The 14,638-nt window shown below is 35.7% G+C and overlaps 1 protein-coding gene across 1 annotated transcript; it reads left to right on the plus strand.

The window, feature by feature from the left end:
- Nucleotides 1–2,882: 2,882 nt before the first annotated feature.
- Nucleotides 2,883–11,240, plus strand: LOC140808643 (coatomer subunit beta'-2-like). Its single transcript, XM_073165773.1, is given in 25 exon segments — nt 2,883–3,100; nt 3,347–3,367; nt 3,478–3,539; nt 3,899–3,953; nt 4,479–4,515; nt 4,617–4,942; nt 5,032–5,163; nt 5,250–5,398; nt 5,535–5,603; nt 5,952–6,102; nt 6,180–6,245; nt 6,714–6,902; nt 7,080–7,220; nt 7,321–7,395; nt 7,493–7,669; nt 7,764–7,855; nt 7,969–8,085; nt 8,728–8,842; nt 8,992–9,063; nt 9,406–9,602; nt 9,674–9,767; nt 9,952–10,058; nt 10,377–10,491; nt 10,493–10,507; nt 10,909–11,240. Coding segments are annotated over 25 exon segments (2,763 nt in total). The 5' UTR covers nt 2,883–3,097; the 3' UTR covers nt 11,095–11,240.
- The last annotated feature ends 3,398 nt before the right edge of the window (nt 11,241–14,638 follow it).

A 14,638-nucleotide genomic window follows, 5' to 3' on the forward strand; every position in this document is an offset into this window, starting at 1 on the left:
GGCGTTATAAAACTCATTGATGGCATAAAGTGAGAAATCATAGATGGCATCTCGCACAAACACACGCACATAATTGGCAGAGCTCCCTTCACCAAAGATAGAAACAAGATTGCATTAGAATTCGATTATTGGGCTTCTCGCCTAGGGCATCACAGAGTCTACTGTTGCTATCAATCCTCGAGCGTGGAGGAAATCAATCAGATTGTGCCATCCATAAGCCTCAATGTCAATATTTCTCTCTTCAATGAATTAACTGTGGGCATAGATTGACCATTGAGACACAGCTGACTCAGAATAGAACTTTGTTGAGAAGAAAAGCAGTCAAATCATAATCTTCAGAGTCGGTGTTGTCTTGCGTGTTGACATCATCGGGCTCAGTACTCGCAACATCAGCATCAACCTCAACTTCTTCATCAGTATTGTCTTCATATTCTACTTCAGATTCTTCTTATTCAAAATCAGATTCAAATGAGGAGCTCCTAGATGCCTCATGTCGATTTTCTCGAACTCTCGCATCATTTCTTCATCGGGTTCATTATCACAAGAGAGAGTTTTCTTTGCAGCCTTTTACTCTTTCAGACAAGAGAAGAATTTGGCCAGTGATTGCTCGTTTTCAGGAAAAAAAAACTGTGATCTCCCGAAGCTTCCTTTTGCACAACCACTGTCGGTGATGGAATTGCAGAAGAGGAAATTGAAGTATTCTTCGCTGTAACAGAGGGGCGTGGTCTTGCGACCAACTCAAAATCTTCGTCATCGGAGTCATCTTCAGATGAGAAGTCAGGGCCCAGAATGTTTGTTGTGAAAGAGGTAGAGCAGGGCTTCTTCCCAGGTGCAAAGTCAGGGTCATACCTTGCTTGCCGTTCGGAGCGACTCTACATAAGTTAAGGTGGAAAAGCCCTTCAATAAGCCTCTGGTTCTGGTGGATTGTCAATGCCAACAGGATTTCCCGGTTCACCAGGAACAATGGTTTCCAGTGGAATGGCCTCTGGGGCAGCAACAACCATATGTATTGAATTCTCGATAGGGGGCTCTGTTGGTGTTTCTGGTGGTGTTGTCACATAGGGTGGAACCCCACGACTAGCAGCAACTTCGCTGCGGATATCCAAGGGATCAAATTGACTATCGGCCATTTTGTATCTGTTGAAGATGATTTAAGTCAAATACAGAGTTAACACGAAGAAATAGCAAGGAAGGTTCGATTACATGAAGGAGATGAGAATAAAATGCTGAATGGTAAAGTAATTTCAGTGTGATCGCTTTTAGCATAAATAGATAGTGCAACAGTAAAAAAATATTAATTAATTGTCGCAATCTCGTAACAAACGTTCCCAGCCCCAACTGTAATATTTATGAAATTCACCTTAAACCTTAATCACAATTTTACCCCTAAATTAAATGGTAAAATTGATTCAAACCTGTGTTACGACGTTTCCGAAAGATTATTCAGTTTAGACCTACGTCGATTATAACTCACTGACATAATTAGTCACACAAATTCAAAAATTATGGTAATTAAGGTTTTTTTTTATCAAATGTCAGAGATCAAATACTGATCTGTCACTGTTCAGGATGAATTAACGAAAAAAATAAATTTGCACGCCCTAAATATGCCTCAAATATGATGAATAACAAAAACTACGGATTTAGCTTTTGTAAAGCCAAAAATCCTTTTGATGACTAACATACTAATCTACATTGTGATTGTGTATGTCTGCATGTCTTCAACATTTCACGACAACACAACAATATGTCTTGGCTTGAGCACTTGATTTCTTCAATGTAAATCTTCAATTCTCAGGCTTGCTCCTGCGGCTTCTCTCCTCTATCACGCACACGTTTCACAGCACACCTATGAGACCATCTCAAGAATCAATTTTGTGAGATGAGTCTCTAATCCGACCGAATTCATGAAAAAATATTATATTTTATGTTAAAAATATTATTTTTTATTTTCAATATGAATTAGATTGACTCGTCTCATGAAAATAGATTCATACGATCATCTCACAAGAGACCAACACGTAGTTTATACATACAATGAAATATTTTTTCATGCATGTGTATATATATATATATATATATATATATATATATATATATATATAATATACAAATTGTATATTTTATTTCTGATTATTGTAAAGAATTTTCAGAGCAGAAATTAGGGGTGTCAATGACACCCTTCAACCCGACACGACCCAACACGAAAAAAATTAGGTTCGGGTTGGGGTTTTTCGGGTTCGGGTTGGGTGGATTCGGGTTAGTATCATGTTAGGCGGGTTTCGGGTTGGGTCGCGGGTTGACCCACGAACTTTTTTTTTGAAAATATTACCTATATTTTTATATATTGTATGTTTGAACAAAATTTATTGTATATTTATGTGCTAAATTTTCATCATTTGATATTTATTTTGCATATTTTTATTTTTTTAACAATTTTTTATTTGATTTAGTAAATATACTTTTAATTTTCTACGATTAAAGTTTCAAATTTAAATCGAAAATTTTGTTATTATGTGTTTAAATTAAAATATTATTATTATTTTTTTATTTTTTTGAATTTTTTTCATTAATTATTTAAAAAAATTTAAAAAAATTAATAAAATTCGGGTTAGGCGGGTTAGACGGGTTGAATTGGGTTATACGGGTTCGTGTTCGGGTTGGGGGTTTTCGAGTTGCTTCGGGTTCGGGTTGGGTTCGGGTTGAAAAAAAGTAAAAAAATTTCGCGGGATGACCCGAAACCCGACTCAACCCACCCGATTGACACCTCTAGCAGAAATTCATAAATGACACACCAGTCGAAACGTAGACCGTCTATTCTAGCAGGTCAAACCCATCGACGGCTAAAACTGCATCAGATCACGCATCCTCTCTCAGGGACACCCCGTTTTGCTTCACTGCAAAGCATATACATAAATTCCATCCGCCTTCGGTATTTTTTTCTGATGTCAGGATACTATTTCCTCAATCTCTCTATATATTAGATTCACAGTTACTTCGCTCCCGAGTTCGTGTTTCTTCACACACTGAGTCACTCGTCGATCTTGCTACACTCGGATCTCCAGGGTTTCCCACTTGCATCACTCAATCCGTAGCAATGGCGAGTTATTATGATTTTTTTTAATGTTTTATGTGATTCCGTGATTTTTAGATCTGGTATCGGAATTTTTTGCTTGTTTTAAACCACAATTTATGGGCGAGGTGGGGATTATGATGCATCTTTTTTCTCAATTCCTGCGGAAGATGCGTAATCTGTTTGGATTTTATGCTGATTTGTTTTCTGAGATCTGACCTAATCTGGGATTGTTGTTCCATGTTATGAACTTTGATGTCGGTGCCGCTGCAGCCTCTCAGACTAGAAATCAAGGTACTGGGAAGCATTTAAATTGGGGGCTAGTGTTTTTAAATACGCTTTAATATGTGCGTGCTTGTGAGAGGAGAATTTGTTTTGATGCTGACTTGAAATCTGTCCACCAGAGGAAACTTGCTCAAAGATCAGAAAGAGTGAAATGTGTGGATCTGCACCCGTCGGAACCATGGTATGCTGCTTCTTGTGCGATCAATCAAGATTTCTTTTCGGATTTCTTAGTTTCTGCCCCTGACATTTTATGTTACTAATGGAAAAATGATTCTTGCTTGTTTTTCTTCCCATTCATTAATCGTCTCTTAAAATTTAATGTTTCGACATCCTACTACTTCATTGACATCTCACTACAGCGTCTTTTAGAGGCTTTTTATGCTTTTTGGTTTAGATGTTTGAGCATGTTTGAAATGTCAGTTTACTGGAAAAGCATACATAAAAAAGGGGTTACATTTGTGTTTTCTTCTTATTCTTTATTATTCTCTATTGACCAAATTTAATGGTTTTAATGATTCCGTAATGTTTGTTCCCTCACAGGATGTTGGCAAGTCTGTATTCAGGGACTGTTTGCATTTGGAACTATCAGACCCAGGTGTGGAAATTGTAGTTGACATTGTTTTTGTATGCTGTCATTCATGAATATCAGTTGCTCATAAGTTGCAAGGATGTTTTGTATTTTCCATGTACTTTCTCAATGTAGTATGGCTTATTGTTTGAAATCTTTGAAATTTGGCTCAATCACGACCTTCTGATGCTATACCGATGAAAATGTAACTGAAGCGTAGATATAAAAAAATTGTTAGTTTCTTTCACATCGTTTCAATGTCCAACTCTTTCCATGTTTCTTCCATTTTTATATTTGTGTTGTCTGTAATGATGCCGGATATTAGCTCTTTAGTTTATGTAATCTTCAAGTTTGGAGGGAAGTTTTGTAAGGACGTTAATGGAGAAGCAACATTATTTGTATCTTTAGTTTGTATCAATGTGAGGACTGAGGACCATGTGAACTAGGACCCTTTGTTACCAACTTAAATATTTTCAAGTTTTGCTGCTCTCTCTCTTTTGAGGGGGTTTAAACTCTAAGTGACTTTTTAAATTGTTATATTTTGTGTTGCAGACAATGGTGAAGTCTTTTGAGGTTACGGAACTACCAGGTGCATGATCAAAATATAATTTTTTTACGCTTGAATAACATTTTTTTATTGTAACAAGAGGAGCATTTTCTCATGCTATATCCTACCGTTTAATCTGACAGTTAGGTCTGCAAAGTTCATAGCACGTAAACAGTGGGTTGTTGCTGGTGCTGATGACATGTTTGTTCGTGTGTACAATTACAATACAATGGATAAAGTCAAAGTATTTGAAGCTCATACTGATTATATTAGATGTGTGTCTGTTCATCCCACTCTTCCGTATGTGCTGTCATCCTCTGATGACATGCTCATAAAACTCTGGGACTGGGAAAAGGGGTGGGTATGCACTCAAATATTCGAGGGTCATTCCCATTATGTTATGCAAGTAACATTCAATCCGAAGGATACCAACACTTTTGCAAGTGCATCCCTTGATCGCACAATTAAGGTACAAGCTGACTACATTATGGGTGAACTTCTCCAAATTTTTGTTTACCTTGACATCATTACAGTAGCCAATAATATTTATTTTTGTAGATCTGGAATCTTGGATCCCCAGACCCAAACTTTACTCTTGATGCCCATTTAAAAGGAGTCAATTGTGTAGATTATTTTACTGGCGGGGATAAACCTTATCTAATCACTGGTTCTGATGATCACACTGCTAAGGTTTGTACATAGTGTCCTTTCATCTTCTGGTATATTCAGGTTTTAAGGGCAAAAATATGAAATCGTATGTAATTTATGTTGAACAGGTTTGGGATTATCAGACAAAAAGCTGTGTCCAGACACTAGAGGGTCACACACACAATGTTTCTGCGGTTTGTTTCCACCCTGAACTTCCGATTATAATAACTGGCTCTGAGGATGGTACAGTCCGTATATGGCATGCTACCACGTATAGGTAATTCTTTGCTACAAGATGGCTCTATACTTAACAGTTGAAATATGCCTACCTCTATTTCTTTTTAGCCTTCCTTCTGTGGAAAGTCATTTCCAAAGGTTTCCAAAGCATTCTCATGATATTTTTCATCTTGCAGACTTGAAAACACATTGAATTATGGTCTCGAGAGGGTTTGGGCAATTGGCTACATGAAAGGTTCAAGACGGTAAGTTTTTGTGCTTTTAATCTATTGAGCTTCTGTGTCTTTTTTGATGAATCTGAAAGTTGATCACTGATACTGGCAGTATTGGTCCTTATTGATTCACTAGTTATATGTGATGGAAAGTCCTTTATGTACATCTTGTTCAAACATGTTAGTTTCAATATAAAACTTGTTTCTGGAAGTAGTAGTGATAAGGCTACAACTCATTTTCAGACCTTAAGGCAAAGAATCCTATTCTAAAATTCTTGTTTGTTTTTCATAGCATATTACGCTGTAGAGGTTAAATCCTTTTGGTGAATTCTATGTTTTGATTTTTAATTTTGAGGATACATATTTTTTTGACGAATGCAGGGTTGTTATTGGCTATGATGAAGGATCCATTATGGTAAAGCTCGGTCGGGAAGTACCAGTTGCTAGTATGGACAATAGTGGAAAAGTCATCTGGGCTAAGCATAACGAGATTCAGACTGTCAATATTAAAAGTGTTGGAGCTGATTACGAGGTAATGCTTTTGCTGGAATTTAACAAACCAGTTTTCAATCAAATTAACGTTCTCAAATTACTTGGTGTTTTTCCCAGGTTGCTGATGGAGAAAGATTTCCATTGGCAGTTAAGGAATTGGGTACCTGTGACATCTACCCACAGGTGATTATTCCTTGATTTGTGAAAGCTGTAGGTTGTTTTGAGCTTTGTAAGTGTGATTACATTATATGGGATTCAGATCTTGATACATTCTTTATAGAGCCACATTTATATCTTTGTGAATGTTATTCCAAAGAAAATTTACTGTTTTACCCATTTACTTTTAAATTTTTATTTGGTTGTTTTAGTTCTATGCTTGTTTTATGTGCTCTAAAAGTACTTTAAATGATACAGTCATTCTGTCCAGCAACGAAGCCGGGCGATCATCCTATTTCCTTTTTAGAAGATTGTTTCAGAGAAAATTGCCTAAGTTAATTTCTTTTAATGATTGAGGGTGGAAGAGGAGTTTTAAAAAATCTCTTCATTATCTTCTTGATGCAAATGTTTCAAATATCGAATTCCATTCAGCTGTAACATTTACTCAGAACTCCTTGTTTTGGAATATTTAAGTGAAATTTTTCTTGTACGCAGAGCTTAAAGCATAACCCCAATGGAAGGTTTGTTGTTGTTTGTGGAGATGGCGAATACATTATTTACACAGCTTTGGCTTGGAGAAACAGGTCATTTGGCTCTGCATTGGAAATTGTGTGGTCAACTGAAGGAGAATACGCAGTGAGAGAAAGTACATCAAAAATTAAGATCTTCAGTAAAAATTTCCAGGTTTTTCTTCTTCTTTCTTCCTTTTCATTATTCATCATTGAAGCAAGATGTAAATATAAATTATGATTGCTATTTGGCTCCCCCTTCTCTCCTTTCGGGTTTAAAATTCTAAACAGTAGCCTGGTCGGAAATTATACGGTTTTTCCACTTTTATAACAGTAGAATCACATTTTTCAGGAGAAGAAAAGCATCCGTCCTACATTTTCCGCTGAGCACATATATGGAGGAACTTTATTGGCAATGTGTTCAAATGATTTTATTTGTTTCTATGATTGGGCTGAATGCAGGTTGATACGACGAATTGACGTGAATGTCAAAGTAAGAAAGTTATTGCTTGAGATATAGTTTGTGTATGTTTCTATGGTGGCAATGTTGATTATGAAAGTTAAATTATTTGTCTCTTGGTTATGTAATCCAGAATCTTTACTGGGCTGACAGCGGGGATATGGTGGCTATTGCGAGTGACACATCATTCTACATACTTAAGTTTAATGTAAAAGTTTTATTGTTTTTCTTCCGATTCTTATGAATTTACATGGTGGATCTTTCTAGTGAAGTTTAAGTAACCCGAGTTGCCTTTTGTTTTGCAGCGTGATGTGGTTTCTGCACATCTGGATAGTGGAAGATCCACTGATGAACAAGGTGTGGAAGATGCTTTTGAGCTTCTTTATGAAATTAATGAACGTGTAAGGACTGGACTTTGGGTTGGGGATTGTTTTATTTACAACAACTCTTCCTGGAGACTCAATTACTGTGTAGGTGGTGAGGTATGGTGTAATATTTCAAATAAACTTATTATCACACATTTCGTTTCTTTCTTCCTTGAGTAAGAAAACAATAATTATCTTTATGTCTTTCTAGGTGACAACAATGTTTCATTTAGACCGGCCAATGTACTTACTTGGATATCTTGCTAACCAGAGCCGCGTTTTTCTCATAGACAAAGAATTCAAGTAAGTTGCTCATGCAAAGTTCTATAATTATTGTGTTGATCACATTTGTTCACATTGGGAGTGGAATTAGAATTAAAATGTTTTTGCTAATTGTATCTATTGATCATTTGCAGTGTTATAGGATATACTTTATTGCTCAGCTTGATCGAGTATAAAACTCTTGTAATGCGTGGTGATCTGGAAAAGGCAAACGAGGTTTTACCATCAATACCAAAGGAACATCATAACAGGTTTGCCACCTTTCGCTTTTGTGACTATGATTTCCTAGATCTTCAAGCCTTGTGCATGACTTACTTATGTAACTTATTAAAACCTCTGTATGTCACTGTCATTAACAGGAACAATTTGATTCTGAAAACTAAAGAAGTCAGCTATGTTTAAAATTATCTTATGAAAAGTTGATGTTGTTCTGATATGTTGGTTCCCACTTTCTTTTGTGTGTAATGTTGCAATTTACTCCATCTAATGGGCAATTCTTTCAAAAACTAGAACAATCTGTGGTCTACTTGCATTCATGAACAAAAGAAACAATCTCAAGGTCTCTTATACTTGGTAAACCATTAACAACTTAATAAAGATCAATTATGGCTTCTCTTGTATTTTTGAATGACTCAGGAGGCTCTGCCCAGATATGGCTCATTGGATTACATTATTAATTTCACGTTACTTCTGCATGATGCTATGACGCTTTGATTGTTTTTCTTTGCCATTTTTCTTTTGAATCGAAATCCAGTGTTTGAAAGAAGAATACTGTTCCTTACCTTGCTGTTTTTATCCCTCACCTCCTGTGCCATTTCTTATCTGATTTTGATTTAGCGATTCGAGTACTGTTAATTTGACTTATACTGGATATCAATTGATTTTGTGCCCAGTGTGGCTCGCTTCTTGGAATCCCGAGGAATGATAGAAGATGCCCTAGAAGTTGCCACTGATCCAGATTACAGATTTGAGTTAGCCGTACAGCTGGGTAAACTAGAAATTGCAAAGGTGAAGGACTTTATTTTGTTTTTATGTCCGCGAATTATTACGATATTATCTCTCTTTTGTTTTTATGTCCGTGAATTATTACGATATTACCTCTCTCATATTTTGTACTTCATAGAATTATTTGATTCGATCGAACATTTTCTGCGCAGGAAATTGCTGCAGTAGCTCAGAGCGAATCTAAATGGAAGCAACTGGGTGAATTAGCTATGTCTACTGGAATGGTATGCTCCACCATTTTGCGCTAACTTAACATGCATCACTTCAGTAATTTTAAAGCCGATGTTTAATAAGTTTGAATTAATGCTTTGAGTTTTCAGTCAATGAACATCAGGTTCCAGCAGTTCATCTCGAATATGAAAATATGAATGTTATTTTTCTTGATTTGACTCATTTGCACTGAGTTATATCCTTCTGGGAAGGTGGACCAAATGATGTCAAATGATACATACATGCACAAGAGCATGTGCCGTTTTCCTTATCCCCTCTCTCTTTGTTGATTTCATGAGGTGCACTTGAAAATCCATTTTGGTACTGAATTCAAATGCTTCTGTTGGTTATTGCAGTTAGACATGGCTGAGGAATGTTTGAAGAAAGCAAATGATTTGAGTGGTTTGTTGCTACTCTATTCTTCTCTAGGAAATGCCGACGGAATTACTGAACTTGCATCTCTTGCCAAAGAGCACGGGAAAAATAATGTTGCATTCCTCTGTCTCTTTATGTTGGGTAAATTGGAAGAATGCCTTCAGCTATTGGTTGACTGGTAACTCTTTGATTGTATCTGGTTGTATTTATTAGTTACCGTGGTTAATATGAATAAAAAATTGTTTGCAGCAATCGGATACCTGAAGCTGCATTGATGGCTCGTTCTTACCTCCCAAGTAAGGTGTCAGAAATTGTTGCGCTGTGGAGAAAGGACCTCAATAAGGTTGCAGTCATTTTATATAAACTTTATTATTTAAATTTATAACAATTGTTGTTTATGTTAGCAAATATGATTCATGGATTCTCTTTCTCTATGTCCAAGAAAGAGAATTTGAAGTTGAATGGACTGAAGGTTAATGATTGATTGTGTTGTTTGATCTGATTCTACGCTTGAATGCAATTTTCAGATTAATCAGAAAGCTGCTGAATCTCTTGCTGACCCTGAAGAATATCCAAATTTATTTGAAGATTGGCAGATTGCACTTTCTGTGGAAGCTAAAGCTGGTGAAACACGGTATCTGTTTATGTTTTGCAGATGAATTTCTCATACCTCATTATTCAACCGAGCTGTTTATATGGTACATGCAAGAAATCCAACCACATATTGTGATCATGCTTTTATTCACTTTTGTAACTTAGTTAATTTGAAATATTGTAATAAGGCTCGTCTAAATTTGCTCTAAGTTGGATGTAGTATTTGTCTTATTTTTTCTAGTTTGGAGTTTTCTTCTCTTTTCTATACTTTGTCTGATATACGGAGGTTTGGGACAAGCTTTATGAGTTAATGTTTGAAGATGAGCTCAAGAGCAACATCAACTTATTTTCCATGTAGGGGTACATATCCTTCAGCTGCTGAATATGTGCACCACACTGATAGATCAACTGCAAGTCTTGTAGAAATTTTTAGAAATATGCAAATGGATGAAGACGAGCCACTGGAAAATGGTAGACTTGGATCACGAGGTATAGGGGAATGCATTTCCTTTGTTCCAAATAATTTTTCAATTTAATAATCAGTACTTCTTGCACTTTACAAAAAAACTAAAGATATACAAGAGCATCCACTCTTTAGAAATTTTCCGGCATTTGTTTATAACATTGACAGAATATAGATACTGACAAAATAAAATTTGTTTCTAATATTGAATGAGTCAATTGTCCATTATGCATCTTGTTGAATGAAAGGGATGTTTAGGTCTATTTTATGTGCTTAAGGTTTTTTTGTTTGAGAGCATATAGTTGCTATCATTCTTTAGATGTGCTGATTTGAACCTGAAAAAGTGTTGCGTCATTTTTTAGATTTCTAGTCTCTTATGCTATTGACACTCATGAGTTGGTGTTATTTATTTTCCAACTTTGTGCAGGTTGCTGAGCAGAATGGAGATGAATTGGAAGACGAGCAAGGTGAAGCACAGGCGGAGGGGCATGACGAGGATCAAGATGAGGCTTTTGTGGTGGATGCTGACTCTACAGATAGTGCTGTACTTGTTAACGGAAATGAAGCAGAGGAAGATTGGGGTACGAATAATGCAGGAAAACCATCAGCCTAAAAGCAATTGGTTGTGCCGTGTGAAATTCCTAGTTTTGATGCTGGTGATTAATTGAATTTCTTTTAGTTGCTTTGTTGACTCCCAATTTTTGTAGTGTTAATACAATCTTGTGTTATCGATTTATTATATATATTCATCGGGGTCCATATGCATCTTCTTATCTGATATACGTAGAGTTTTTGTAGTCAGCAAATGTTGACTCCTAGTTCGATTTAATAACCTAATGTAAGTGGGATGGGCTCCCTTTTGATAGAAAGTATACTAGTGTTTGAACCGATACTTTTTTTTAATGAAGTATCCTTTGGTCTTTTGTGGAGATGAGGTCAAATGGAGAATCAAGCCGATTCTTCACTACTGGGGATGCCGTATATTTTTTATGGCCCTTTCATTTAATAATCAGTTACGAGATCTTTTTTTCGACCAGTCTGGTAATATTTCGGCAACTTAATTTAATTTTGGAGGAAAGCTAAACTTAGATTTCAGTAAAAATTATATATTGCATTTGTGTATTATTTTTATCTATCAGTTTTAACCCTATAACAACCGAATCTTAATTTTCCTCCCCTTTTGTCTAAGTTGACAGTGCTTACACCACATCACTAGGCCCTCTGAGGCATATGATTCCAGCGATGTAACTTCTCTCAGGGTAAGAATTGAAGCTTTTTATAAAAGGTATTTTAGTTGTAATTCTATCAATTGCCAGGTACCTATTGTTTGGTTGCAATTCTTTCATTTGTCAGATACCGATTATAGATTGTTTTGCAACATGGAGGTTTAAAAAGTGATTTTCTTTTGGTCTACTTGATCCGAAACATATAACTACAGGATTTTTGACTGAATATGCAACTGCTGATGACATTTTCTATATTTTGTCCTCGTTTGGTTAATAAATGGGTTTGTGTACTGTTTCTTGTTATTTATAGTAAAAACGATTATCGCAATTTTATACAATGTTCTTTTGACGAGTAATTCTTGTTGAGCTTTTATTATATTGTGTTGCTTTATTGAAAAAATTGAAACATTTGGTCAGCTGGTGCCTGGTAAGATATAACGCTTAAGCATCAACTTTTTCAGTTCATTCTTGCTGAAAATACATATTTTTTTGAGCATTATGTTGAATCATTCTCTGATGTTCTCAGAAGATTGAACATTCTTGAGTGTCGTCAAATTATCTCTTGTGTTACAGAACTCAGCAAGCAAATACTTGTTGGACTATGGATAATTTAAATTTACCTTATTGTTGACGCTGACTCTTTATTTAGATTGTCCATTCCGTTTTGTAATATAAACCAAAGGTTTCTTCTAATCTGGCATGTGGCTGACAACCAAGTTTATTATTTCATTATCGCCTTGAAGCACTTTCTTATAATAGCGACTCATTCAGTTTATTTCTGTTCCAAATATTATTTCGTCTCATCTACCTAGATGACATATGTTCTCAAACTTGGATTATTCCAATGCATGTTTGCTATTTTCATTACTTTGGTTTCTACCCTGTACCCATATGTTTGATGCTGCACCCCCCCTCATCTCTATGCACACACCGATGTACGAGGTCTGATTCTTTTTCCAGGCGTCTTTTCTTCCTGTGGTGTGATAAGCACGATGAATTTTATTTCGTAACAGGATTATAAAGGTGTAAGTAATGTTCCTGTTTTTATTTAAAGTTTAGTTGCCGAATTATTGTTTTCTACTTACCGATTTCCCGTTGCGGCCGCGACTTGTGAGTAATGGATACATAGGAACTTCGGTGATAGATGAAGTCTTGTGCTTGATTCCAGTTGCTTAGTTTTAGTTGGACTCGGTCCGATTTTGCTATTATCATACAGATTACTGGTTTTTATAATTATAAAATGATAAAATTATTCTTCCTTTTATTAACGTGCCCATTTCAAATCAATTCAAACATGCACAGAGTCAAAAACAGTTTATAAATAGCAATAAAGAAAATATGCATAATTCCAAATAAATTGCGTGTAATGCACCATCACTTTTTTTTTTCTCTCTAAAATGGAATATCATGTTTCATTATATACGAATTGAGAAACCGTTAAAAAAAATGAAGTGTTGAGCCTTGTGTTACCACATAAAATTGAGCGGGGTGTCAACACCACGAAATTGTCAGTTGTGAAATCTGACTTGAAAAACAAGAGATATGGATGTAGAATTGGTTTTTAGTTATGATACATTCGGTAAGCGTTATCCGTAAACAACAGCTATTGTGAATCATTTACAACTAGAAATTGGAAATAAAAGTCGAGGGAATATGCTAAAGTCAGAGAAAATTAAAATCATAGAGATTGGAAATAAGTAAACTAGAATTAACAAGATTTTTAGAGCATTTTTGTGCTTGAGTTGTTGATTAATGAGTTGTGTAGACCTTTTTGATGATTATGTCTGTTTTTATTCGCGTTTCTCCAACTCCTTGGCCCATCTTGCACGATCATCTGATGCCTTAACTTCCTCTACGTGCAGCGTACATTTGGCCCAGTTCCTCCAACCGTTCAATTCTTCACCTTATGAGTTTTAATGATGAGCTTTAATTTGGGTTTGTTATTTAATTTTGTGTCTAACAAATGCCCATGTAGCAGCCAATTTGACTATGTATAAAACCAAGTCTATTGCTTCAACCCAATTTGAAATCTAGGTCAAAATTCAATTTACATAGGAATTTAGGTATAGATAAGAAACAAAAGTATGACCATCTCTCATAGAATTTCATTATTTCTTTCTCAAACTCTTCAACCAACATATTCTCGTCATCTGGAAAATTCTTTATCTCATTTCCTAATTATTATCCATCCACGCTCACCGTAAATATCATCGTTGTGACTCATGCTTAGTCATTTTTACCTCTTTTTTTTCAATTACAGTTACGAGTCACTCGCCTCTCAGAACCCACATTATTCTCCTGAGGCTCTTTATGACCTCTCGTGTTGTCATCTCGACATTGGAAAATCACGAATGTTGATTTCCAACAAGTTCGCTACATCATTCTCTTTCATCTCATTCAATATACTCCACGTATATGTATGTGGCTATAATGTTGTGTAATTTCCCCCCGTGTATTGAATGTGTTTGTGAATGTGTCTGAATGAGTTTTCAAGGAGTAACAACTTGTGACGTCTTAGTTCATCTTCATCCATTAGATTTTTTTTCTTTTTCTACCACCACCGTGCACACCACCACTCTAAACACAATGTCAAATAGATCATATCTTCATCCTCTTTCATATATAGTGTGGACTTGATTTCTTATCTCGTTGCTGGACCCTCATACTTATTATTTTTCTTTGTATTTTTAACACTTCTCGTATAGTAGTATAGTTAACTGTCTTGGAGGTCTTGAGTTTGAGACTTGGGGAGGAACAGACTCCACTGCCAAAGGTGGAGAGTTATGTGAGTAAGTGATCGTGGACTACCATGAGGGATGTGATGTCTTTGCCCAAGCATGACCAAAAAGAGGTAGTGACCACAGTCCTTAAAATTTTCCTAAGAAACAACATCCACATAACACTATTTAATAATATTTACATATGTTTCAC

This window comes from Primulina eburnea, chromosome 13, assembly GCF_022965805.1.
Source record: "Primulina eburnea isolate SZY01 chromosome 13, ASM2296580v1, whole genome shotgun sequence".
Lineage (NCBI taxonomy): Eukaryota > Viridiplantae > Streptophyta > Magnoliopsida > Lamiales > Gesneriaceae > Primulina > Primulina eburnea.